The 26,732-nt window shown below is 40.1% G+C and overlaps 1 protein-coding gene and 1 long non-coding RNA gene across 3 annotated transcripts; one reads left to right on the forward strand and one right to left on the reverse strand.

Annotated features, from left to right (window-relative positions):
* Positions 1-2,050: 2,050 nt before the first annotated feature.
* On the reverse strand, positions 2,051-26,370 carry gdf10b (growth differentiation factor 10b). 2 transcript variants are annotated; one of them, XM_054749783.2, is made up of 8 exons: positions 26,116-26,356; positions 13,104-13,296; positions 11,675-11,801; positions 11,295-11,470; positions 11,037-11,209; positions 4,326-4,521; positions 3,946-4,070; positions 2,053-3,858 (listed from the first exon to the last, which is right to left on the reverse strand). In XM_054749783.2, exons 2-8 carry the CDS (start codon positions 13,114-13,116, stop codon positions 3,496-3,498), a joined length of 1,173 nt encoding a protein of 390 aa, XP_054605758.2. In that variant the 5' UTR covers positions 13,117-13,296; positions 26,116-26,356; the 3' UTR covers positions 2,053-3,495. The 2 variants fall into 2 exon arrangements, with proteins under 2 accessions (NP_001347757.1, XP_054605758.2); NM_001360828.1 differs by lacking the exon at positions 13,104-13,296 and having other exon boundaries at positions 2,051-3,858; positions 26,116-26,370.
* On the forward strand, positions 5,198-8,004 carry LOC139062098 (uncharacterized). The gene is made up of 4 exons (XR_011515682.1): positions 5,198-5,761; positions 6,298-6,393; positions 6,484-6,571; positions 7,028-8,004. It is a non-coding gene; the product is annotated as an uncharacterized lncRNA (long non-coding RNA).
* Positions 26,371-26,732: the final 362 nt, after the last annotated feature.

A 26,732-nucleotide genomic window follows, 5' to 3' on the forward strand; every position in this document is an offset into this window, starting at 1 on the left:
GAGGTGATCGCTCCTTCCAGACTGTTGCACCCCGACTCTGGAATGATCTTCCTTTATCCTTACGCAGTATTTACAGTCTGGACACTTTTAAAAAAACAGCTGAAGACCCTTTTATTTAAAGCTGCTTTTACCTAAATCTTTTATTTTCTTATTTTTAACTCAAATTTTTTATCTTTCATCTGATTATGAAATTTTATAATTTTATGATTATTTTTTTCTGATGTTAATCTGATTCTGTTTTGAGATCATTTTGATTTTATGTTCATCTATTCATGATTTTATGACATTTTTTTTATTTTGTTTTGATCAATGTGAAGTACTTTGTGATTCTGTCTGTGATAAGTGCTATATAAATAAAATTTACTGACTTACTTACATCTGTAAACCCTCAACCTGCAGAAGAAAGCAGGATCAGAAACTTTGTGGATCGGACTGCAGACCAAGACGAGAACCACGTACATAATGGACTTTTTAAATCATTGCAAGAGTTGTTTTTTGCGGCTTTTTATAAATGAAAAATACATTTTATTTCTCCTGTCGGTGTTTGTGACATGTCTTATTTAGGTCTCTGGATGTGAAAAACATATTTTTACAGTCATTTTTAGATAGCTCAAAACCAAATTGAATCAAGTAATAATGTGCCTTTGGTCTTTATGTAGATTATAAAAACACATTCAGTGGAGCAGATTACAAGTTAGGAGGTTAGGAGTCTGTAGGAAACCAAAATAAACAAAAGCATGTTGCTATGGAAACACAAAGCAAAGAGGAAGGAAACAGACAGACAAGCAAACATACCAAACAAAAAGAAGCCCTAGTTGTTACACAGCCCTGGTTTTACAGGAACAAACAGCGTTTAGTGATCATATGTCATGACCCATCAGGACAGGTGTGCTTCCCTTAAAGGTAATGTGGAAAAGTGACGCGCTGCTAAAGCAATAATATAGAAATGTCATCTTCCCCCTGAGAGAAGAGTCTCTGATATTACAGCAGATTAGATAAAACTGCTGCTGATCATTTTTATTGGGGTGTGAAGTTTTTGTTATGAGGAAGTGAGAAAAGGCTTTTTCACTCAAATCTAAAGGAGAACAAAAACCACAGCTTTGTCATGACCTGCTGATAAAAGCTCCTAAAGCAGAATGAGGAGACCGTGCTGAGCTGCATCAGATCTACTCAGCCTGACCAAGTAGATCAGCGGTTTTCTATGCACGTTCAGTACAGCAGGAGCTCAGGAGCTAGAGCGGGTTGTCCTTTCATTGGAGGGTTGTAGGTTCAATTCCAGCTACTGGCAGAGAACCTTGCTGTTGTGTTTTTGAGCAAGACACTTAACCCACCTCGTCTGCCGGTGGTGCTGGGCAGGCCTGGCCCCTGTGGTTACATTGTAGCTCATCTCCACCAGGGTGTGGATATGTTGTAAAGCACCTTGGGGGGTTCTAGAACCCTAGAAGGTTCTATATCCATTACCATGAACGTGTTGCTTCCTGCTGCTTTTGGTTTCATTGCAGGACACCACCCTGTTGAGCCCCATTAGCAAAGCCCCAGAGGAATGTTTACTGTTATCTGGTGACCAAAATCTCATATTTAAACTTTAAAGTAGTAAGAGACATCAGATCAGTGACATGTAATAATAAATCATAGATCAAGCGCTTTTATTTTTCTTTAAGCTCTTCTTTGCGTCCTTTAATGTTGAACCGGTATAAACATTCTCTCTTCCCTCTTTTAGCTGATGGTCTCTGAAACATTTTAAATGTTTATTTTAAACATTTCCTCCCAACTAAAACACGATAGTTTCCTCCATCTGGATCAGAATAATCTTCTAACACACTCTCACGTTTACAACCAGCACCACTGGATCAGGAAGCAGGAGGTAGAAAACTAAAGAACGAAAAGGAGTAACGTTTAATCAGCGGGCCTTTTTAAAATAAAACATTAAATCACTTTCAGCTAAAAAGGAAAAATACAGCCCTTTTGTATGCTCCCAGCTTTACCCTGTCAACAGTTAAACAGCCAAAGCTGCACCGTCAGCATAATCATAATTATAGCAACCACGGTAGAGACTCTGTATAATTCTTTATTCATTTTAATCATTATTGCTTTAGAAATATTAACTTTATCTGTGGTCTGGTTAAAAAGTCATTCAGTACTAGTGCAAGTTTAAAAAATCTGACATGATAAAAAAAATCAAACAAGATTTATGATTGATTTAAGAAATCACACAAAGAAGCAGCATTCAACCCCAAAGATAAAAAAAAAAAAAAAACACAATCCAAACAAATTACAAATGCTGGCTTAAACGCCTCCTACAGGAGGCGGCGTTTTAATAAAGTAGAACAGTCATTTCACTGAAATATTTAACTAAGAACATGTTTAACGCATCTGAGAACAGAGGGGAAAGTGCAAATAATCACAAGGTCATATAATGTCTTTCTACATAACTGATGTGTGTGTAATGCTCATGTACAAGCAGCAGGTGTCACTGTGTGACAAAATCTCAGGTAAATTATTATAGAGATAAATGAGGAAGTCCTGGTAGCTGTGAAAGTGTTTGTAGAGTCTCTAACACCTCCTTATGGAGTGAAAATGCAGGTCATCTTTTTCCTGTAATGCTTTTAAAAATGGCCGACCTGTCAGGCACTGGGATTAAAATAAAAATCTAGAACAAGGCTAAGTTGTAGTGCAACTATATTTAAACTGACAGAAACAATCATCTAGTATAGAAATTCACCATAGCACAGTGCAACCTCTCGTCTCTCTCTCTTGTTTAAGGGGATTAAACAAGATCAGGCCTCAGAAGTCATTTCATGAATAAAACAGTAATCTGTGATTCAAATAAAGCAAAAACATGTGAAATGTAACTCATAAAAAACACCATTTGCATTTAAAGGCCTCATTCACTCAGAAAATGTAATACTTTTCTTTTTGAAATACAAAATTGAGCTCTGAGTTGCACACGCATAATAAACGTAACAAATACCCGTATCGTTTACATGAGCCGCTGAGAGAGAACAGACGGGAACTCGATCGGGTCAGAAAAGCAATAAAGCTCCTGGCTGTGGGCGGCTGAATTGATTTTGTGGCCAGGAGAGAGCAGAGTGCGCCTCCACTAGTAGAAGCTAACCGTTAGCATTAGCAACTCCACAACAAGGTAGGACATACTCAGGTTTTAATATTAATGAGGAAGACTCCAATTCCACAGCAAACCTACTGAAAAAACTAGTGGACGAGACCTTTAAAGGTGATCTATACTTTTTTTTTTTCACTTTTTCAGAAAGGTTTCGTCTGTTGTCATTATGAATGCAACCTGACGGGATTCTCATCCTGTGTCTTTGCCTATGAAGGTCTGATCTCTGAATTGTGTGTACTGAACCTCTAATTTCCCTCTGAGATTAATAAAGTATCTTTGAATTGAATTGAATTGAATTGGATCACCTCTTCTACTAGCACATGGAAAAGGGAGACAGAAAACCCAGAACACCACCGGGTGAATTTTTTTGTCCTTCAGCCACAATACCCTTCAGTACGCTCATCAGGAGCCAGCTCCACCGGAACTGGGCGCCTCTCGTAGGGACAGGAGAGGTTCTCCTCCTCCTCCTCCTCCTCCTCCCCCTCCCCTTCCTCTAACTTGCTGCCTATGAGGTACTCAGATTTTTTGTTGTTCATGTTGCCATCATGGCCATTAGGCGTTATCCCTATGGGTATGCGGAAATCCTGTTCTGTAGATCCATTTCCAACATGGATGAATTCTTCAGCATCATTCTCGTCAATGTTTGTGAGCAGAGGCGTGGGCGAGGAAGGCTGTACGGTAGCCATTGGCTCACTATCCATCAACATGGTGGACTGGTTGCTTCGTGAGCTGGGCAGCTGTCAGACACACAGGAAAAACAAGGTTAGAGCTGGGTTAGAGAAACATCAGCTGAAGAGACAGAGAGCAGAACTATCAAATCGTACAATAGATGTAGGCAAATCAGACGAGGGTCTTGTCTTTTTAATGAAAACCATGATGGCGATGACGGCGAGGCCAGCGGCTGCCAGCAGGACCAGCCCAATGGTAACCGTGATGCCGGTGTTGAGACCTGAACCAAACACGTGACAAAGGACAAATATTTACAGACAACATAAGAAAGCTGCTGAAGCTAAATAAAGAACATGTTTGTGAGAAGACTTAAATAATGTTAAGTTAAGTTAAAGATGCTCTTTTCTTCTGCCTGCTTCCAAATACTGATGAACTTGAGCCACAAAGATGTCAGATATGTGGTTTTGGCTTTAGTCAGAGTCAGAACCCGGCCTTTTCTCAGAAATAAAATGAAATAGGTCACGTTTTAACCTACCTGCGGACGAACCCTCTGCTGTTGGCAGGGTGCAGGACTGCTGTGACTTGACCTGCATCTTCTCCAGTTCTCCCTTAATCCGCAAACAGTGTTTCTTCTGTGCAGCATCTGTGCAGTTACTCCTGTGCACACACCCGTCTCGCAGCTTCGCCTCACACTCACGGTCCTCGCACTCGAAGGTGTGGTGATGTTCCCTCTGCTCGCGCACACACACACACAAAATAGGGCTTAAAACATAATCGCGTAATCAGATTTTTTGTCATACACGTAGCGAGTTCTCACACAGACATGCAACTGTGTCACACACGTTAGCCATTAGCCAGTAGCTGTGTCCAAATTCAAGAGTTGCATCCTTCAGAGGACCCAACCTAATCTGTCCACGTAGACTAACGTAGGTACCATAAAGCGGGTCCTTCGCTGACAGGAAGAGCGAAAGTGAAAAGCTGGATGGTCTTACTTCAACCACTGTCCTGTTGCCTAGCAACCATGACGGCGTTAAACAGAAGCCAAAACTAAAAGAAGTGGCATACAAGCTACCAGAGGGGACATAGCAAAAATGTGGATTCCAAATTTGTCCTATTTTTTCCCAACTTTACTTAGCGTGACACCAAGAATATTCCCTACTTTTTTGGGGTGTGTGCATGCATATCAGACCAATTTACAGATAGTGACGTACTTCTTAGAAAAAAGTCACTGGTATCACTTCTTACCCCTACTGCACATTGGAAGCATCAGTGGCACAGAGCGGCAGCAGAACCCCACAGCTTGAAATAGAATCCATTAGAGTCTATGGGGGTGACTCAAACCAGCCATGATGCTGCAATTTTCAGGCGCATTCCAGAAGCGGCACGCCGCGCCGTTAAAGGAGACATAACATGAAAAACCCACTTTTTTATCCATTAACACGGTGTGTTTCACATTTTAAGTGTCTAAGTGAGCAAAAAGGCTTATATTATTCACTGGAGTTGCTATTTAGATATTTAATAATTAAGTTTTGGGCATATTTGTCCACCCGTTCAGTTTTTACATTATCTATTACATCAGTAATTAATTTAGTGAGGATAACTACCAAATATGGTAATGGCCCTCGGCTAAACACAGAGCCAATCCGCCATTTTTTCTTCTCGCTAAGATTTTTTGTAGTCCTATTGGAAAAATGCAGAATGTCTGGTTATTTTAGCCACACACAGCTCAAAACTGTTCCTCGTTTTAAGGAAGGGTGGTGTGGCAGTATTTAAACCCAGGAGCTGATGACACTACTGCTAAAAAAACACAGAAGAAAAAGTAGTGTGTTTGTGTGTGTGTGTGTGCGTGCGCGCGCGCGCGCGTGGTTCGTTCGTTCTGTCTCCAGGCTAGTGGCTAAGTACTGAGGGCTTCATCTATCTAAGGAGTTATTTCATCTGAATTTGGCAGCACCGGGACACAGCAGCAGAGCGGTAAGCTTCATATCACTCTAAAATGTCGACAAACTTTACTTTAGATTTACGGGCATTAGAAGCACTAAAGCGTTAGCATCCGGCTTGCTATCGCTAGCACAGTATGCTAGTAAAGTTAGCACCCAGATTAATGTGGATTTGGCTGATTTTCGTGGAATAAAACGTTATTTCTGATCAACGCCTTCTTTTACACCAGATGATAACCTCCCACTGATTGTAACAGCAGAGAGCCTGTGTGTTATTCTACATGAGTGTGATGTAATCTTAGCATCCAGTAAATAAAGTCCCATATCAGCTAAAATGCAGCGTGACAAAGTCATTAAAGTGCGTCAACACAGTGGATTTAATAGAGTTTTAAAGAACGATCTCTAAGTGAAGTGAGGTTAGTTTTTTGTCTCACTGCAGATATAAAAACTAACTCTGCATCAGTCAGACACAGCAAAGCTCACCGTCTGTATGAGCGTGAGCGTCGGAAAGCTGATAAAATTGGCTGTAAAATAATTAAAACAAAGTAAAAATGTTCCTTTGCTTTTTAGAGTCCACATCCAGAAGACTGGAGCCGTGTTTCACTGACAGGCTGTCAGACTAACGCCCTGATGAGCTCAGCTGGGACAAACTGGTCTGATGTTTAGGTAAGTGAAGATCTGCTTCTCCAAGTCCTTGAGATGCTAGTAAAAAATAATTTAGCCAGCTTGCTAATGTTACTTTTCTTCTCCTCTAAGGAACACAGAACGTTCAGATGTTGGCGTTTCACGTCACCTACTGAGGAAGGAGACCCACCAGTAAAGAGACGGTCTGGACCAGACCAAAGTGAGTGATGACACACCTCAGCCACCCTCATCATTAAGAACACCTCACCCCCTGAATCACTCCGTCTGATGACAGCAGAGTGATTTATTTGATGTTTTACTTGTTTAGTCTGTTTAGAAATTATTGAATTACATTATTTTCTGTAATTGACCATCTGATCTGGATGTGTGCAGAATAACTTTCCCCAAATTCAGCAGCAGCTGGCCTACAAAAACAGCTGCAGCATGTAGTAAGTCTGTCTGCACTGCTCTCTAATGAGCTTCCTTTCATAAGGAATCATTTGTATAATTTTAGTGTCACTATTTTATTACATTTGTAAGAATATGAAGTCACTGCAGCAAAGTGAACTTGTGAACAAACACAAACGTGACTATAAACATGAAAGCTAAAGAAACAACTTTCCTAAAGCTGCTTGTAAACAAAATATGTCATTAAAGTTATTGTCTATCATTGCAGAATATGGCGATGACATCATGGAACTGGTCTTTGGAAAAGTTTTCCCTGAACCAACTCCGTTTTTAGATGAGGTAGAGAAGATCTGCATCTCACCAACTCTCTGGTCTCAGTATTCAGACAACGGAGGTTTCCCACTGTTGTCCAGGACCAGTTTGAAGCCCACATACTGCCCCTCCCTCATCATCAGGAAACATCAATCCGTATCCTGAGGACAACAGAAGACGGCAGGAGGACAGGAACTCTGAGACCTAGACACCACCAGCACCGAGACACAAAGCACCTGTGTGCACAACGCCTGTTTTAACTACTAAAGCCTGTTTATTATATTGTTCTACTTATTTGCTGTGAGGTTAATACTTAGAAAATTTGTATATTAATGTAAACAATAAAAAAAATCACTGATTGTATGCTTTCTTTTAGATGTAATGGTCCAAACTCAGCCTTGTAGACATTTATTGCATCCTGTAGGTAAATACACAGAACAGGCTCAGGTCCAGGATGACCCAGCATGCTCTTCTTCCATTCTGGCTGTTAGGGATTGTATCAATAACTCAATGCCTACTGATGTTTCCACCTAACGGTATTTATTTAGAATGCAGGTAAGATTTAACTATATTTGTTAGCAAAGCAGACTGATCTTGGGAATTTCACTGCAGCACTGATGTCCACCTCTCTGTACACATTAGAGAGAATTACCACTTTACAGCTAAACACATTTAATAAAGATATAGGCTACGCATTGCAGACAATAAAAACAAAGTTGTAAGCATTAGAATTATAATGATGACATTAAAGAACACTTGGAGGAATGTTCTTTATTTTTGACTAGAATCTCAAACCTTTAAATTAAAATGTAACTGCTTTTTATCCATTTTCAGCCATTTAGACACCCAATATAAAATAAGACTACTTATAAAATTATTTATAATTATATGTATGTATATAGATAGAGATCTTAATAAAATATATTCTTTGAATGGTGTTTTAATGAGCTGTATCATTTTTTTAAACATTTTTTACAGAAATAAGCAAGCAGCATTCCTTGTGTGTGTGTGTGTGTTTGTGCGCGCGCGCGTGTGCCTGCTCGCTTGTCCCTCCGTCGGCCGTGACGGGTGTGTGTGAGTGACTACAGACAAATGCATGAGAGAGTTAGCAGCCATGAAACAGCTTGATGAACTACTCTCCCCACGTGTTTTAAAAATGCTAATATGCTATGCTAAATCTGCTATGCTAAATAATGATTTCTCTATAGAACTACAAAGTCCGACTGGGGGAGGAGAGTACAGGACTGCACTATGGAGGGGGGCGGAGTTTACAGCTCCTCCTCCAGTTTAAAGAGACAGTACCCCAAAACGGCTCGTTCTCAAGACTCTCCTCAGAACAGGGGTAGATGAGGGTCTGTAGAGCAACAATAATGAGGAAATCAGACCAAAGAACTGCAGTTCCACTGTTTTTAGACCCCCAACTGAAGGATTTAGATGTAAAAAGGAATAACTTAAAAGCATGTTATGTCTCCTTTAAAGCTAGGACCGGGTTCTATTTTTGCTGTGAGCCGCTTCTGTGACGCGACAATTTCCGCAGTTAACATAGGGCTAGACAGGACATCACACATGGTTTCAGTGTAATATCCCCAGTAATTTTCAAAATAAAAGTCTATCGCAGCGATTCTATTTTATATCTATGTCGATTATGTCAATAAAAGTGACCTAACAGCTTATTTACTCCCAGTATCATTCCAGAAATGCAGAGACTCTCCCAGTGTGCATTGGAATGCAGCAATTGTCGCGAGTGAACCTTTCCACTGCCGTTTTGCGTTGCTGATGCTTCCAGTGTGTAGTACGGGTTAGCGGCATCAGAAAATTGCCGTGTCATGACTGGTCTGAATCACCCCCATAGACTAATGGATTCTTTTTGAAGCAGTGACATTCCGCTGCCGTTCCGCGTCGCTGATGCTCCCGGTGTGCAGTAGGCTCTATTGTTTTACTGATTTTCACAAGTCACAGCGTGACAGCCGTGTGAGTGTGTGAGAAATCGATGAAGAGAGAACAGTCAGTGACGAAAGTGGACTCAAGGTTAAGGCATCTGTTGTTCAGCATTTTTTTCATTTTGTGGTGCAGATAAGGACGCTGCAACTCATGAAATTAAATAAAACGATGAGAACTGACAGAAGTGACTCGTTCGTTCACGAGAACAACGCCACGATATCTGTGATCACCTCCATTGATCCTTTCAGCATAACTAAGAGCAGAACTTCTTAAGAAAGAAGGGACATGATATCTGGATCCCTCAAAACAAGTCGGAATACAACGTAACTTGTTGTCTCGTGTCTCCTGGGTGCTCAATAACCTCTGCAACTAGCAACAGGTTATGAGTAGCAGACACTGTCACTCCCAGCGGATCTGTCCTCTCAGCAGACGATGTGGTCAAGTTGACATCTCTGTCAAAAACATGAAGGTTTAGTGAACCTGAACAAGGCTGCAAGCTGGAACTCTTATTGTTGCACATAAGGAAATACAGAGTTAATTTCCTAAATACAGAAAATGTTTCTATTTTCATCTGCATTTATTTTTTTTGTAGAGCACCTTTTTACCAAAGTGACCCAAAGTGCAGCAACATAAAACTAGTTTAAACTGAACTGGCAAAGCAAAGCTAAATAATTCTAATTAAACAACAAGATTTTCCAGATTTGCCCAAAGTCAATAAAAACAAGAAAGAAGAAATCAACAAAAACAATGGTCTGAATCAACCTGATGACAGAGAGCGGAAATGCTAAATCAACTACTGCTGCCACGATTAGTTGATTTGTCCTGACGACGTCGACAAACAAAATAGTCAATGATAAATTTAATAGCCGATGTTGTTTATTTCATGAGCATTTTTTTTTTAACCTGGCCTGCTGCGGCACCTTGGGCGTCTTTTTTCTGCTCGAGGCACATGCACGCTCGTGCCCATCTGGGTCAATCTAATTCTACTAATTCCCGGTACCTAGGAATCGATACCAGTACTTAACGATACCAATTTTCTATACTTTTGAGTATTTAATATTTTAATTCTCTTTTATAATTAGATATATATTTTTCTCAATATATAACCATACTTTATAAATATCGCAATAAATAAGATACAACTGTATTTTAACATCGTCCTTATAGTTTTATAAGCTGATAATTAAACTGAAGCAAACATCTTTACTGTGAACTAAATTTACTGTGTATCTTCATTCCTTTTGCCGTCCTTTTTCATTTGATTTTTCCTACTGGGAAGTTAGAATTTCCGAGGAGAAAGCGAACGCACCATTAGCTGATAACAACGGTGGCAATGGAAGCTAACATATCAAGCTAACGTTATCTTAAACAGTTTATTTAACTGCTGGAGCAGGTTAAAACGATGATGCCTCACACTTAGATCGTTGTCACTGGTTTCATCTTCGCCCAATCACCCGTCACATTAAGTAAAGTGAAGCCAAACGTTAGACTGTGTTCATGTTCTTCTAGTCGAAAATTCGGAGTTCCGAGGAGAAAGCGAACGCACCATTAGCGAAACGGACGCTAACATATCAAGCTAACGTTATCTTAAACATTTTATTTACCTACTGAAGCAGATTAAGATGAGGATGTCTCACTTAGATCGTTGTCGCTGGTTTCATCATCACCCAGTTACCCATCACATTTAGTGAAGTGGACCCAAGCGTTAGCGTGCGTTCTTTCTACCCATGCTGCTCTGTTTACAACTCGCTCGCAGCGACCGACGACATAACGCTCTTGCGCATGCGCAGCTTCTAGGCAAGTTCTTGTTAGGAAGGACTGGTACCGAAACGAGGCACCGATTCAAATTACGTGAATCGGTGCTCAGTCAGTACTATGGAAATCGGTCGGTACCTTAAAAAGTGCCGAATTCGGTACCCATCGATTTAGTCGACTATTTAAATAGTTGTTTGTGGCAGCCCTAAAATAAACTTAAAACTCTGGGGAAAGGGAGGAATAGAGTAGAAGACTGTGTGCAACCTCACCTTTCCAACAGTCACTTTATACTTGAAAACAGGGAGGCGTTCCTTCTTCTTCTTTTTCTGTGATTCACATATAAACAGCTTTTCGTGGTACAGCAGCCACGGATGCTCGAAGCGGAGCTGGACATGATCATCTGGCAGGAGGTTCACAGAAACAGGCGGAAGGTCCAAAGAACCTGGATCAACAGAAACAGCTGATATTTATATTGATGCAATTGGACAAACCTCCTTAAGTAACTTATAAACAAAATCATAACTCACATTTTTGACTTGCCAGGGATTCATAGAAATAGCTGAAGAAAATGGCTGAGGAAGGACTGGACTCATTTTGACCAATCACAGCTGTTACGGTGAGGACGTATCCAGCATTTGGATTTGACAGGAACGAGAGGTTAGCTTGTAGAGGAGGTTGGTCCACCCAAACCACTCCTGGACAGCTAGGGTGTAGTGAATCCCAAAACAAATCAACTTAGAAAATATCTTTTAACGCTCTGGAAAAAAGATGAACTCTTAACTCACTCTGGCTGTGCTACACTGATCATACAAGATAAACATTTCTTACCAAGCATAATGAATGCCGTGAGCAGAGAAAACTAAAAGCAAAATGTCAGTTAGGAAATGAAAACCAATAGAATCCATACCTCTTTAGTCCATAATCAGACTTAATATCCACCCTGAACCTCAGTCCGGGTAACATTTGGTCATAATCCCACTCCAGAAGGTTCTGTAGGTTATGACAGTGAAGAGTCACATTCTTCGGTGGTACCACTGTGGACACAGACACCGGCATGTTGTGGAATTTGACAATACAAGACAAAGTAAAAATCAGGATTTTATCATTTTATCTTCACAGAATTTGAACAAAAAGTGGATCAGAATTTTATCAACCAGAACTTTTCATTCTGTAGTGAAAATCAAACGAAAATACTTCTCCAAGTCCAAGAGATGTTTAAGGCGTTTGAGCTTTAAACTTTGTCATGGCGTGAAGTAACAAATCCACCACTAGAGGGCAGTGTAAGAAAACAGATGTATACCAGTGCCTTCTCCATTACGTTGATGTCTGCTGCTCTCTTTCCACATCCTTTATGCAACTTCCTGACGTTGTTGGCACAGAGTTCCTCAATAACAGGAGGTTAAGTTGACAAGGTTAACACACACACACACACACACACACACTTACATGAATGCATGGACGTAATTTTTTTTTGGGGGGGGACGGGGGGGACATGCCCCCCCACACACATACACACACTTTTTCCAAAGTCAAGTTTTGACCCCTGCACTTTTTACCATCCAGAAATAATATTACGCTATGTTAAACAGACACTGGTTGAGCTCTAGGACCAAGCGGAAAACAACCGTTTGTGTTGAAGCCTGTTTCCCATTAGAGCATACTGTATGGACAAGACGTCAAAAACTCTAAACACAAAAGACTTCAATAAATGGGACACACTTCTTTCCTGCAAATAAAATTTCACAGTTGATGCTAATACCTATCCTCCTTCAAAGGATGTGCTCCTGGCTGCAAAGCATTGCACCTTCAAATACAAGATGTTGTCTTTACTTGTTCATGTATGTGTAGACAAATAAACTTGTTGATATTCAGTACATAGTTACATAGATTTTTTTCTTTTTTTGCTTCTGTTACCCCTTCTTTCCACCGGAGCCGTCAGCAGCACGTTACTGCAGCAGCATGTCATAGCTGCTGATGGGAACCGCTGTGGTCAACAGAACCTTTTCCATCGGAGCCGTCAGCAGCGCGAGTCGGCCGTGTCTCAGGAGCAGCATGTCGCGGCCCTTACGCGCCGGTTCTATTTTCTACGCGCGACGCCTTTAAAACGGGTGAAGTTCGACATTTTTGGGGAAGGAAAGACAGGAAATCGGACGCGGAAACGGAGCAAAGCTCCCGAGATTTTCGGAATAAAGAACGTACTTCCTTCCGGTTCCTTTACTTTAAAAAAAGTTACCAACTGTGCGGCCCCGTGAGAAATTATCATCTAGCTAGCGGTCTCCTTTGTGTTTCAGCTCCGTATTGGCGATTATAAAACGGACAGAACATAAAACACAAACCTTTTGGAGCCATGTTGTAGTTTTCTCCTGCTTGTTGTTGTGTTTACTGACGAAGTCACTCGTGTGACTTCGTGCTCTGTCGGTGACAGCTGCTCCCCTGCTGCTTTGCGTCTCGTGGGAAGGGCCAAGCAGCAGCTAGACGTGCTGCTGCAATAACGTGCTGCTGACGGCTCCGGTGGAAAGAAGGGGTTAGCTGAAAAATGAGAAAAGCCCCTTGAGAAAACAATTGTGAATTAAATCGCAATTGCAATATTGAAGAAAAATAATCGCAATTAGATTATTTTCCAAAATCATTCAGCCCTAGTATGGGACCAGAAATGGGTTTCACATGTGGGTCACATGAGTTTTCTCTTCTGAGGAAGCTTTTTTTCAGACCTCCTCCCCAGAGATGACCGAGGTGACATTACGGACTGATTGACCGGCTGAAATTTCCGCCTACCGACTCCGATTGGCAAGTAGAATCAGCCAGCGCGCGTGGGGTGGGGGTGGGTGGAGGGTTGTGGTGTCCCACACGCGCAATCTTTTACTATCTTTATAATCACTTTTTATCAGTTACTTTTTATCATTATTAGCTTTTATTATTATATATGTTATATATCTTAAATCCTCCAGTGTTTCCTCTGCGGAGCCCTCTGCCTTGGGCCCGGTGGTCAGGGGCGGCGGCGGCCGGGGCGCTCCCCGGGTAGTGCCCGGGCACTGGTGGGGGTTTCTGCCCTACGCCACTGGGCGTCATGGGCCGGTGTCTTGGCTGCTGCCGTGGATCTGTTGCTGCCAGGGCAGATGGCTCCGCTGATGATGTGTCGTTCATTACCTGACCCATCTGAACTCAGCCTATTGTTTCCTCTGGTGTTCACGAGTGTGTGTGTGTGTGTGTGTGTGTGTGTGTGTGTGCGTGTGTGTGTGTGTGTGCATGGACGAGTGTGCGGGTGATTGTATGTCCACTTTGGAAGTTGGGTGCGGGAGGGGAACTGTAATTTTTAATTGTTTTATACTTGGGGAGGGGGGCTGGGATGGGAATGTGGGATCTATGGGGCCATTTTAATCTGTAAAGCACTTTGAGTTGCATTTTTTGTATGAAAAGTGCTATATAAATAAAGTTGATTTGATTTTGATTTGAATTAATTTTCATGCTGGATACTGTTAAGTTCACTTCTCTGTCTGTAGCATGGAGCTAAAGCTCAGTGGGAATGAGAAATGAGCTGACAGACAGCTGCTCAGTGGGAGGAGAATGGACACACACAGAAAATTATTAAAGTAATGTAGTTCAGAGTCTCCAAAAGCAACATAACTCATGCCCACCTTTAATTATCTTATTACAGAGTTGGGCTGGATGATAATTCCATAGTTCAATATATCTGTCAATAAACGTGGTGAGATAGAAAAAAAATTAGTCAAAAAATTCAGTCGATAAAACTTGGATAAAAAGGTTTCCTTTTTTAAATTATAACCTTTTTTCATTATAACCCATCAGGTAGCAGCATACTAGACTCACTACCTACTCCTAACCAATGAAAACCACAGACTTGGGCAAGCTACGTCACCAGGCCCTCCGCTCTCAAACCAAAACGGAGCGCGAGTCAACAAGATATCACAGCCAGAAGAGGCGGAGAAAAAATAAAAATACCAAAAATAAAATGGCCAGGGCTGCACGTAAAATGTATTTTCTACAATTTGCTAAATATTTTTTAAATAATTATCAATGTCGAACAATATAAGCATTTTTTTTATCGATATACTATTTTTCTATATTGTCAAGCCCTATTACGGACAGTGTTGGGCAAGTTACTTCAAAACTGTAATGCATTATTTATTACTTGCTACCCTCATTTTAAAGTAATTCATTACATTACAATACTTTTGCATTACTTTGTTACTTTCACCAAAACAACTTCTATATGAATCTGGTAATCCGACACTCAGTGAGCTCATGACATATATGTGGAAAGTGATGTGGTGTCTGAGCTAGGATTGCTGTTAAAAACAGTCAGATATAGTAACAGTGCTTTAAAATGATTGTTTATTAAATAAAAGCAACAACAATCTGTACTCTCATCACGCTGCCATGTTATATTAACTGAGCAGGGAGTGAGGTGGTGGGGGCTCCAAGCCTATATTTGCCTTGGTCCCCAAATGCCTTGATACGGCCCTGGATGTGGGACTGACTTCTGGGGTGATCTGATTCTATCACATGTATAAATATTAAATGCTTATATATTATTGCTTTTCACTGGTAAAAATGTGTATTGGGGATAAATCTACCTACTTTTTTCTTGATTTTATTTGAATAATTTCCTGCCCTTTCTCTCTCTAACCTGCATGCTGCATGCTTTCTCCGTCTTCCAGAAAAACAGTTTCCTAGATTTCCAACTTTCTAACTAATCGACCGAACACAAAAAAAAAAAATAATAATAATAATGCTTAATATGCGCTGCGCTCCAGCAGCAATGAGTTGAAATCACCGGGGCACAGATTATGAACTCAGCTGAAAAGTACATGAAGTACCAGAGAATATGGGCTGATATAAACGATCGCAAACGAATTACTTTGTTTTGGTGGAGCGATTTTGTGAATGTAACAGCGGCCGTGCGCAGGACGCAGCTGGAGTATTTGAGCCATTACTGCTGCGTACTCTCTGCTCATAGAATGCTCGCAAAGCTGAGTCCATAAATGATGTAATATATCTTTTTTCAGGCTTCCTGCAATTTGAACTTTTAGGAAACCCACATCTTGATTCTGGGTTTAAAAATGTATTGTAATTACCACGTTACTGACAATTGTACCGAGTAAATATTACCATTTTCTTTCCCTGTAATGCCTTACATTACCACAATACAGCAAAAAGCTATGCATTACAGTAGTTAATTACTTTTGTACCGCGTTACTCCCAACACTGATTATGGAGGACACCACGGACAATCCCATGCATCTTAAATGCCGCCCACAGGATCAGGGATTTTCACATTCCTGAGAAGTCCTTCAGAACTATTTGTGAACACTACACTGCCCGTTTGAAACTGAACTGACGCTATCCTGTCCCGATCGTACTGTCCCTAATGAGTAAGCGGCATATGTGACCGATCTGGACCGTGTGTGCCGAAACGTAGAGAGAGATCCGTGCGGATCAGGGATTAATGATGAACCGTTGCACCTCTAGGAGTCAATGGGAACTTGCTACTTTATGGAGTCGGCCCCTAGCAGATTTAGCTAACTTCTGTTTTGGCAGACAGAGTTTGCACCTTGATTTGAATGCAGCCCAAAGTCATTTTTTGTCACTTTATAGAGGGAACATTCATATTTATGAACAACGTTCCTGTTTACATCATTAAATTTAACCCCAAAACCTAACCTACCCACCCCTTACCCAGTGTCCACCAGTCAGTCTATCATATCGTTAAACTAGGGCTGGGCGATACGGCCTAAAATCAGTATCACTATGTATTGAGGATTTCACCTCGATAACGATAAATGGACAGTAACTACAGGTATGCGTAGAAACAAAAGTTGTCCACTAGATGGGGCTGTCACATGTATTACATTGAGTCACATTTTTACGTGACTCAAGGTGATACAGTCTCATAAAGGGACATGAATGTTGCCAACCTACACACATCTTTTCATTTTTTTATTATCAATTTTATTGACATGGGAAAATTTATCTCGATGAATCAGAAATTTCGATAATGATAAATTTTCGATTTATTGCCCAGTCCTACGTTAAACCAAAAGGTTTTTTTCTAGAGATAATATCCCTAGTCAATCCATGATGCCGTGGTATTTCAAGTTCCATCATTGATCATTGCCTACGATAAATCCACATGCAATGTCAAAGCAAATGCGCAAAAGACAATTTGTTAAGCGGTTCTCATCTTTGAGCTATGACTTTTTTTGTGGTAGTCAATCACACAAACCCGATTCTACAGGTTTTCTATATGTGATAGCCATGAGTCATCTTTTAATAGGTGAACAATGGGATCCAAGGGGATAGGGGCACCACTCAAATCAGTAATACAATGAATGTTGCACCATTCTAATATAGAACAAACTGCTTTTGGCAACTTCAATGTGGATTTGTCTTTTGCTTTAAAAAAAGTATGTTGTGTGTTAGCTAGACTTTGGCCAGTTTCACTGAATCTCATCAGCTGACTTAACCAAACTCACCATCCAACACACGGATTAATCACTTTACAGTTCTCAAGAATCACAACGTTAGTTTCATTTCCTCTAGCGAAGGTACTACCTGTGTGCATGTGATGCCTCCTCCAGCAAAACGCCCACACAAAATCACACTCTGGTCGGGAATCACACAAGCTCCTCCAGAAATGGAAAAGGTGTGAACCACAAAAGTTAAGTAGTTGCTGAGACTGTTAACCACGAGATAAACACACACACACACACACACACACACACACACACACACACACACACACACACACACACACACACACACACACACACACACACTCTTACATAATTTAACATAACAGGCCAGATTTCTACTCCTGGCAGTCAGACAAACAGTCTCAGATACCAAACGGTAACAAGTACGTTAGAAGCACAAATAAAACATAACCAGGGTATATGCAGGATTCTCAAAATTAAATTTAAGACTTTTTCAAGACTTTTTGAGACCTTCTAAAAATAAAATTAACACTACATCGCAAAGAACTAATCAACTGTTAAACACTCGTATTGTTTATAAATACAGCATCGCTTTGTTTTCCACTTCATTTCGGGTTACGTCACATCCAGGAAAGCGAGGCTGTAGCAATAATACATAAAGCCACGTGGTACAAAAATGCAAATCACGCACACAGAAGAACAAAAAATATATTTTTTAGTTTACATGCATCTGTTTCTCATACCTGCGAACTCAGAGGCTGTGAAAAAAGTGACAACTAAAATAACTCACCCCAAAGAAAGTCCTTCACGTGCTGCAGATTTGCATCTATTCTACAGCGGGGTTTGTAGTGACCTCTGACATTTACATACATTTATTTTATTGAAAATATTTCGCAAAAATATTTAGCGTGATGTTTTTGCAAAATGCAAGCACCAGTCCTACTGTTCAAGAGAGCTAAATATTATAAACTGACAGAACTGATCAGATAATGGTTAGGGATCATCAGATAATAACTAACAATTATGAGACTAATTCACAGAACACCAAACAGAAAAACATCTGAAAATATTCCAGATTACTGTAATCATGCATTAGTAGAATGAGCAGATCCCAACTCACCACACGTGGGACAGAGACTACTTACTGTGGGACGTGAAGCTTCAATGCAACAAGGTTAAGTAAATTCTGCCTTTTATCTATAACATGACTGCTAAATGTACATCAAATTATTACATAATTGATGTCTTATATATTCTATTTGAATTCAACTGGAACAAGCAAACAGCAAAAGCTTTAATGTCGTTTCTCAGTTCCTCTCCAGCTACCACAGCTTAACTCAGACTGGACCTTCTACTGTGGCTCTGAGTAACTTTAGTTACAGTTACTTTAAACCATCAACTGCTTTTATAAATATAGACAGGCCCACTATAAAATAATAAAGGTTTAAGCAGCTTTTTAACGTTTTCACTGAATACTTGTGCTGACTTTCCACAACAGAATGATGGTAAAAGTACCAGTAACATCTTTAGATCTATTTATGTTTATTTTCCAATAAAAACATCTCATTGAGAACAGATCCATGCTGCATGTTTTTCTTCTTCTTAAATTCAAATATCTTATATATGTAGGGAAGACGTACCTAAAGGGTTTAGCTTGTATGCATCTGAAACAACAACAACTGCAGCAGCTTGTCTGTCAGAACCTTCTTTGGGTTAGGATGGACCCGTCTAATTCCTGGGAACGCTGTTTTGGACCAACACTTACTCCCCCAAAAAGAACACAAGCCTCAGAAAACATCAGCAAAGGCTGAAACTGAAAGGAGACGAAGCTGCTGAAGTTCTGGACAGAAAACTGTGGTACTTGGAGGGCATTTTGACAATTTTACGAACTTTAAGCTCCAACCACAGCGAGACGTTGAAGCAACAGTAGTAGCGGCGACGTGATACCGGCTACCACAATGTGCTTTTGCCTAGCTGTCTCTGTGACTGTGATTGGTCAGAAGACAACTCGTGACCCACTAACAGAGATGGTCAAGAGGATGAACACTCCTCGTTTGGCTAAAACCGATGCTTATAGGCAGCGACTGAAACCTGACCAAAGACTCACTTTCACCTCAAACAAAAACTTTTTGATTCATGTGAACGCATTTGGTTTCATAAACGGCAATTTTCGCTGAAAAGCGTCAAGTTTGCAAGTATGAGATGAATGTATTTTAAATTCACGTCAATACTAACCAAAATTAAGACTTTAGTAAATTGATTTAAGACTTTTTAAGGACTTTTAAGGGTCTTAATTTTCCTTTCATCAAATTCAAGACTTTTTAAGACCCCACAGATAGTAAGCTCTGTCTAAATAATAAGTAACTGTTCTCAGAAAAGGACATTTACATTTTTAAACGTCTGAACAGAAGAAATTGTCACCAAACTGAAGCTACAGAAGAAAAAAAGTTTTTGGGCTGAAAATCAAAAACATCTCAAAAGCAGGAAAAGAGGATGGTATCAGCCTTCAGAAACGAGGTTACTTTTGCAAAACGTAGTTTCTCATCACTAGTTTGTAAAAAATGATTACAGCTTCTCTTCCTTTTAAGCTGCACTTAACTCTGGATGTTTTTTTTACTTGTCTATTTTTTTTTTACAGATTTATACATTTATATGTTTTCACACAGTGAAATGTTACAAATGATATGCAACTGTCAGTGTTACATTTCGTAAAGCTGACCTGATAGTTCACAAAAATGTCAATCAGGTTCTCAAGCTGATGTCAAAGGTGTTTCAGAAAAAAATATATATATATTTTTTGGTAAATAAACTGATGAGAACATAGAACCACCACCCTACCTGGATTAAACAGAATGTAAAGAAACCACAAAGACAACCACTGGTAGACTGCGAGACATAAACAACATAACAAATGAATGAACGAACAAGTCAGCTGTTCCAGTTCATAAATAACATGCTGAAAAAATAAGCACACAGACACCTAGATGCCTGCATATTTCCACACACGGAGGGGTTAACAGAGTACTAACCGTTTAATAGCTGCAAAAACCAGTTAAACAAATTTTGGAAAATGTGCATTCCTACTAGCTAGCCTGCTCTCCTTATTAGCTGTAAGCACATGACTGACTATGGTTCAGTGGGCCAACAAACCACAGCTAGCACCTTAAACCTGATGGGACATGTCTGACTGCTGCCTTAAAAATATTCCTTTGCATTATTTTTCTTTAGTTTCATAGAAATCAGCTGACTCATCCTCCTTGTTCTACTTTTCACGTGTGAAAAACAAACATCAATAGAGGAACTAATAATTTAAACAATCAGCAAACACAGACAATAGGGTTTAAGATGAGCGGTAACGATGAATTAAGAAGTTAAAAAGGTCACTAGAAACTAAAATTACCAGAAAACAGCTAAGCTAGCACAAACTCTTAACACCATGGTGTGAATGGATGAATGATGCACTGTAGTGTAAAGCACTTTGGAGTCCTTTGAGTCTGAAAGGTGCTATACAAGTGCGAGTCATGTATCAATTTCATCCTATTCAGTCTTTAAAAAAACGTATCTTTTTAGATTGTACAGTAAACAACAAGAAATAAAGGTGGGTTTTAACAGCAAATACTGCAAAAGGCAACAGCAAAACTTCCTAATGAGACATAAACCTAAATTTACTGATTTTAAACCAACAAGGAACCAAATCTAGCCAAATATTTTCTACAAACTTTTTCAAATCACATCCTAGCTATAGTTTTTCAGTTTTACATTTGCATCATTTCCAGTATTTGCCAGCCCAGGACAGTACTGAGGCTCCAGGCATGTCTTGTAAACCTGACTGACAGCAACACATTGTGTTGTTTAAGTGTGCTGGGTGCTTCTGTCTCTCTCACGATGACACATCCTTAATCAGTCAAACGATTAAGGCCAGGGTGGGAAGAAGCTCCCATGAAGAGCTAGCAGAGTAAAGACAAAGATGATCAATTTTGAGGAAAGTCCCAGTCACATGTAGCTGAAGCGCGACTCGTGATTCATCCCTTCACTTTCATATAGATTTCTGACACACACACACACACACACACACACACACACACACACACACACACACACACACACACACACACACACACACACACACACACACACACACACACACACACACACACAGCTCTGCTGTGGAGCAGCAGAACAAAAGAAACAAGAGTGCACACTCCACAACAGTCAATTCTGAAATATAGTTTCACATAAAAATTATCTGAAGAACTCTATTCTACAAACATTTGTGCACACACTTGTCATGGTGAGTAACAGATTTGATTTTTTAAAACTCCAAAGCTGAATAACTTCATTCCTCACCCAACTCTGAGGGGAAGTAAAACAGCTGATAGAAAAATAAAGAAAGAGGAAAATAAACAGATCAGCTGTATTTACTCTGACTGAGCTAAACTCATCGTTTAGACTCCAAAATTAACACAGAGGAAGAAAGGGAGACAGAAGAAAAGAATGGAGGATGTTTGTTTTGCGAGTTGTCACTTATGAAGGGATTTCAATTCCTCTCTCAGATTTCAATTCATGTGAGAAAGTGGTTTGTGGGAACAGAATGGTGGCTAATTTTTTGTAAACGCAACTACTTTTTAAACAACTTCACATTAAAGATAAATCTGAGAAAAACTACTAAATATTGTCAGTGAACAGAGTTTATAATGATTGACTGTTTCAGTTTAATTATCTGTCCCGTTTCTTTCACTGGAGTCAATGTTTTGATGAGAAAAATAAATAATTCTACTATTCTAAGTGTTTTTATCATAGTTCAAAATATTTTTCCTGATGGGACCATTAAAGCAGTTATAACAAATTTGGAAAATAAATTAGATTAAAACATCTTTTTCATGCCTCTTAACAATGTTCTAACATAGCATACCTATAAATATATTGTGGGATAAAAAAATTATAATAATAATGTGGTTCTCTTGCATTTATCTAAAAACCTCAGCCAGTAACGTGGCTCGGATCGAAAGCAACCATTGGACCATCCGGTTGTCTGCTTCACCGAACCGCCATACTTCCTCGGGTCCTCCATTCATTACGCACTTGCATTTTTTGTTACAGAACAGCTGGTTGCTACCACTTCAACTTTAGGACAAACTACCAGAGTCCAAAAAAGAAAAACACCAGACAATTGCCTCTTGAAAATGGCAACTGGTATTTAGCGCTCTCATTTCCTCTGAAATTGTGGGTTTCTGATGGATGCAGATCCAGGGAAGTTACCCAAGGGGAGGGGTAAGTGTTCTGTGACCGTGGGTGTTTCTCAATGCCAAGGAACCTCACCTTGATGTTTTGGTCCTGGCCCGGTTGCCTAGGAGATACGCAATCACTAACCACCAAGGCATGTTCCAATGTTCATGTTCTAGCGAGGCGTCCGTTCTAAGGTTGTTAGCCGTTTAGCTAGCTGAGCAAGGATACACGGGAAGTGTCTTCTAGAATAGCCTTGGTCAAAAACTTCTCAGAATACACTGCGGTATTTTCAAAAGGATGACAGATTAGAAGCTGGCAGCTACTTCGGGGGCAAATTTCAAGTTTAAATGTAAGTCAGCTAATTGTAGCTATCGAGCCAGTTACCAGATTTAAAAAAAATATCCAAAGCAGTTATCAGTGGTTGGTTAGGTGCTTAGTAGTTGCATCTTCGGTGGCTAGCACGTAGTAACTCACATATTTAATTTAACAAATATGCACTACTTAAAATGTAAAAGTCTCGTTAAATATTTATATAGAATCTTATACGTATAAAATATAATGTTATCTCCCTTGTAACGTGATGCAAGTCTGTTCCATTTAACCATTTTCTTTGACCAAGGAAGGTCAGTCTCCTCACAAGCAAGGCGCCTGGCCTCTCAAGACATCGCCTTGCGAGACAACCAAATCCCACGACATTCCCACCCTGGAACATGCTCTACACTGGTTTTACACTGTCAGGCACAGTCATCTCATGTTTTCACCTAGGGATGCACCGATACCGGCACCGATACGATACCAATACCAGTATCGGTAAAAGTTAACCGATACCAGGAACCGATGCCAACGCAGTTGCTTGAAAATGGCTTCACTGTAACTTGTCATTTCTGTTCACCTAATATTTTAGTTTTGTGATGATTTCCATTCCAGTGTTTCCCTTACATAGGCGTAGCCGTGGCGGCCCGCCACGGATGATATCCCAGTGCCACGCCCACAAGATCCCAAGCTTTATTTATTTTTTTATTTTTTTGCGCCGTTTCCCGAAGAAGCAGCGGGAACTACTCGGCTGTTGCTTGTGATCACAGCCGGCAGGCAGCAAGGAGGAGGAGGCAGGGCAGGGTGATTACAGCTAGGGATGAGCCGGGTACTCGTTTCAGACTAGTATGCGGTACGGATTAAGCATTTTTGACGAATACGAGCATGAAACGAGTAAAACTCGTAAATATTTGTAATCGTGCTGAAGGAAAACCCTCATTGGGTAACTGACAGTCTTCACACTCTGTGATTGGCCAGTCACATAGAGCGCCCGCCCCTCCCTACACACAAAACTGCAGCCGGGAGCTCAGTCCGGCCGGCCCATCCACGCACACACACAGACAGTAACGGATCTCTCTGTGCTTGCTTCACTGTAGCTCACGTTTCTTCAGTACTCCCTAGGTTTTCTTCAGCTCGACTCTTTTTCGGTTGAATATTTAAGTTACTTTTATCGTAACGTACATGGTGCATTTGACAAGACAGAGCTGAAAACGGCTCGTGCATACATCGGTCACTGCCTCCGCTCCGGTCGGGTTTTTTTTTTTTAACTCTCTCCCTCTCTCTCTCACACACACACCTCAGTCAACGTTGTTTTGTTGTGTGGGAAAAATGCCAACAACATTAGGAAAAAAATCAGTTTAATCAAATTTAAATAAAATGGTTCTAGTATTTCATATTTATAGTTCCTACTGCATGAGTTCAGATGTATTAATTCATGCACTTAAATATTAATGTTCTGATTTTACTGAAAAACTTGTTCTGTAACAGTTCCTTTACTATTGTGATCAAAAATATTTAATCTCAATTCTGAGGCTGCTCTGTAAACAGTTTTCAAATAAACAAAACACATAGCAACTTCTGATCAATCCATATCAATTTCAGATTTAAAATAATGTATTGATGTAAACCACACCCACTAATTTCCAAATAATAAATAAGAGGTGCATTCATCTGTGTTTCTCCTTTGATCTGCATTAGTGATATTTTCAGCACCACAACAATGAAGCAAAGAAACAGATTCCTGAGTTGGTTAGTAATTTTATTTATTAGGTGCATCTGACCTGTTCTATTTTTCTCTGAAATGAGATCAAATCAGTGCTTCTATGGGTTGTCTCCAATCTGCACTAGAAAAATGTACTTTATTATAACGTTCACTGTAATCATCTTGATGTTCTTAACAAATACATTAAATCAAAGATATTGGTCAGTAATGCCAAATATGTAAATTTGTGTTTCAGTCATTTTTATACTGGCTTAAAAATACTTCATTTAGTCTACTAAGCAGGGATGTAGAACGTGTTTAATAGGCCAGCCCAGTAATGATCTTGGACCAAAATAAAGAGGGGCAGAAGGAGATGTTTTTCCAGACACCAAGAAAAATTAAATTCCAAATCCCCCCTGCAAAGTGTGTCACTGAGAGTTTAAAACTAAATTTATTTTTGTGCAAATATTGTTATATTCACCTTTAATATTATGAAAATGCAGCAGTTGCTGGATTGGTGTAGTTCAAAGTGGAGTGCATCAAATTAAACAATATTAACATAAAGGTGAGACGTGTCATAACCCCCCCCCCCCCCCCCCCCCCCCACCACCACCACCACCACAGCTGAAAAAATTCCTAGGGGAAACACTGCATTCATATATTTTACTCTTTATCTACCTCACAGCCTTTTCCTGTTGAAAGCAGAGAAGAAAATAAAATCTGTATTCCAAATCATTGCCTTTTTTTTGTATGGTAGAAGTATCGGTATTGGTAATCTGTATCGGCAAGTACTCAGATCCCAGTATCGGTTTCGTGTCGGTTTGGAAAAAAGTGGTATCGTTGCATCCCTATTTTCACCCAGTGATTAAAATCAGGTGTGTTGAAACAGAGAAGGTGTACTCATCCACTATATCAAACCAGGTGTGTTGGTAACAGGTAAACATTCTGATAGTAACTTTAGACAAGCAGTCTGTCTGTTCTAAATTTTAAAGCTTTCTCTGCTTCAACACACCTGACTTTGATCAGTGGATAAAGACTGGGCTTCTGTAGAACTTGATGACCAGCTGAACATGAATCCGGTGTTTTGGAGAAGGGAAACAGTCAAAACATGCTGGATAGACATCCTCCAAGACCACTGATTTACATCCATTTCATAAGAAGTCTGGACAAATGCTGCCGATCGCACATCTACAGTTGTGTAATACTGAAAACTACAAAGAGGAACACAAAACACGTCAACTGTTTTCTGTATAAAATCATCTTTAACACGTGTTAAACGTTTGAGACACAACCTCCTGCTCGTTTACAAATATTGACGATGCTCAACCTGGTTGTTACACTAAATTCCCCCTAAATATAACATTTTGGAGCTATAATTGTGACATTTAGACACCAGAGAGGCGTAAATCAGTATAAAAGACCACAGTTTACAACTAACTATCGTGATAAACTCGTTTTAAAGAGCCATAAAACCTACAACTCTGAAAACACGCCAGCGCTGTGGGAACCACCGAAATTCCCAGAGACACAAAAAATAAACATTCCCGTAAAACAATAACCCACTCCGGATTATTTCGCTGCTTTTTATTAAAATATAATTGAGGGAAAATGTAACATTAAAATAAAGGTTCCCTAGCGTGTTGCTCTACTCACCGTTAGCGAACAGAAAATCCGTCCCAAGAAGGAAAAGAGGGAAAATCGTGTGGATTTTAGTCAAACGCCGCATGTTCCGTTTAACTAATGTTTACTTTCCCTTCAGCTCCTACGTTAAAGAGGCAGGCAGGCGGTGGGTACCCCTTTAGAGGCGTGGAGAGGCAGCAGATGGCTGTTCTGCTGGATCCTTACAACTGTCGGAGCTCCGGGAGCTTCCTGACTCATTCAGAGAAAAGCACTGCAGTCACGTCGCCTGCACATTCACGCTGTTTCTGAGATAGCGCCCTCTAAAGGATGGATGTTTAGCTGCAACTACACTTTCAAAACATTACCTCGTGTCAAATATTAGTAACATTTTAGAAAGTTAGACATTTGAAAGATAACATTTTATTACAGCAACATAAAAATAATTCATTTTACAGCAAAGCTTGTTACACCAAACAATAAATAATTGGTCAAAGTCTTGTTCCATCTAAAATATGTTTTTATTTGTGTTCCTTTGCACACACCTGTAGCCTAGACATCTAGACAGACCGTAGCAGAAGAAAAGTGGTTTTGCTCTGCTCGTCGGTCCATGAGAACTTCAGCAGGCCTGGTGATCTTCTTAGTCCCTACAC

The sequence above is a fragment of the Nothobranchius furzeri genome, chromosome 12 (assembly GCF_043380555.1).
Source record: "Nothobranchius furzeri strain GRZ-AD chromosome 12, NfurGRZ-RIMD1, whole genome shotgun sequence".
Lineage (NCBI taxonomy): Eukaryota > Metazoa > Chordata > Actinopteri > Cyprinodontiformes > Nothobranchiidae > Nothobranchius > Nothobranchius furzeri.

Excerpts from the sequence above, each read along its gene's own strand:
- gdf10b (NM_001360828.1), bottom strand. The coding sequence starts at position 26,188 with ATGCGGCGTTTGACTAAAATCCACACGATTTTCCCTCTTTTCCTTCTT. Across the intron at positions 11,471-11,674 it reads TCTGATTATGGACTAAAGAG|CTGTCCAGGAGTGGTTTGGG; the intron begins GTATGGATTCTA and ends ACTACACCCTAG. Across the intron at positions 3,859-3,945 it reads CTGATTTGCCTACATCTATT|CTGCCCAGCTCACGAAGCAA; the intron begins GTACGATTTGAT and ends TGTGTCTGACAG.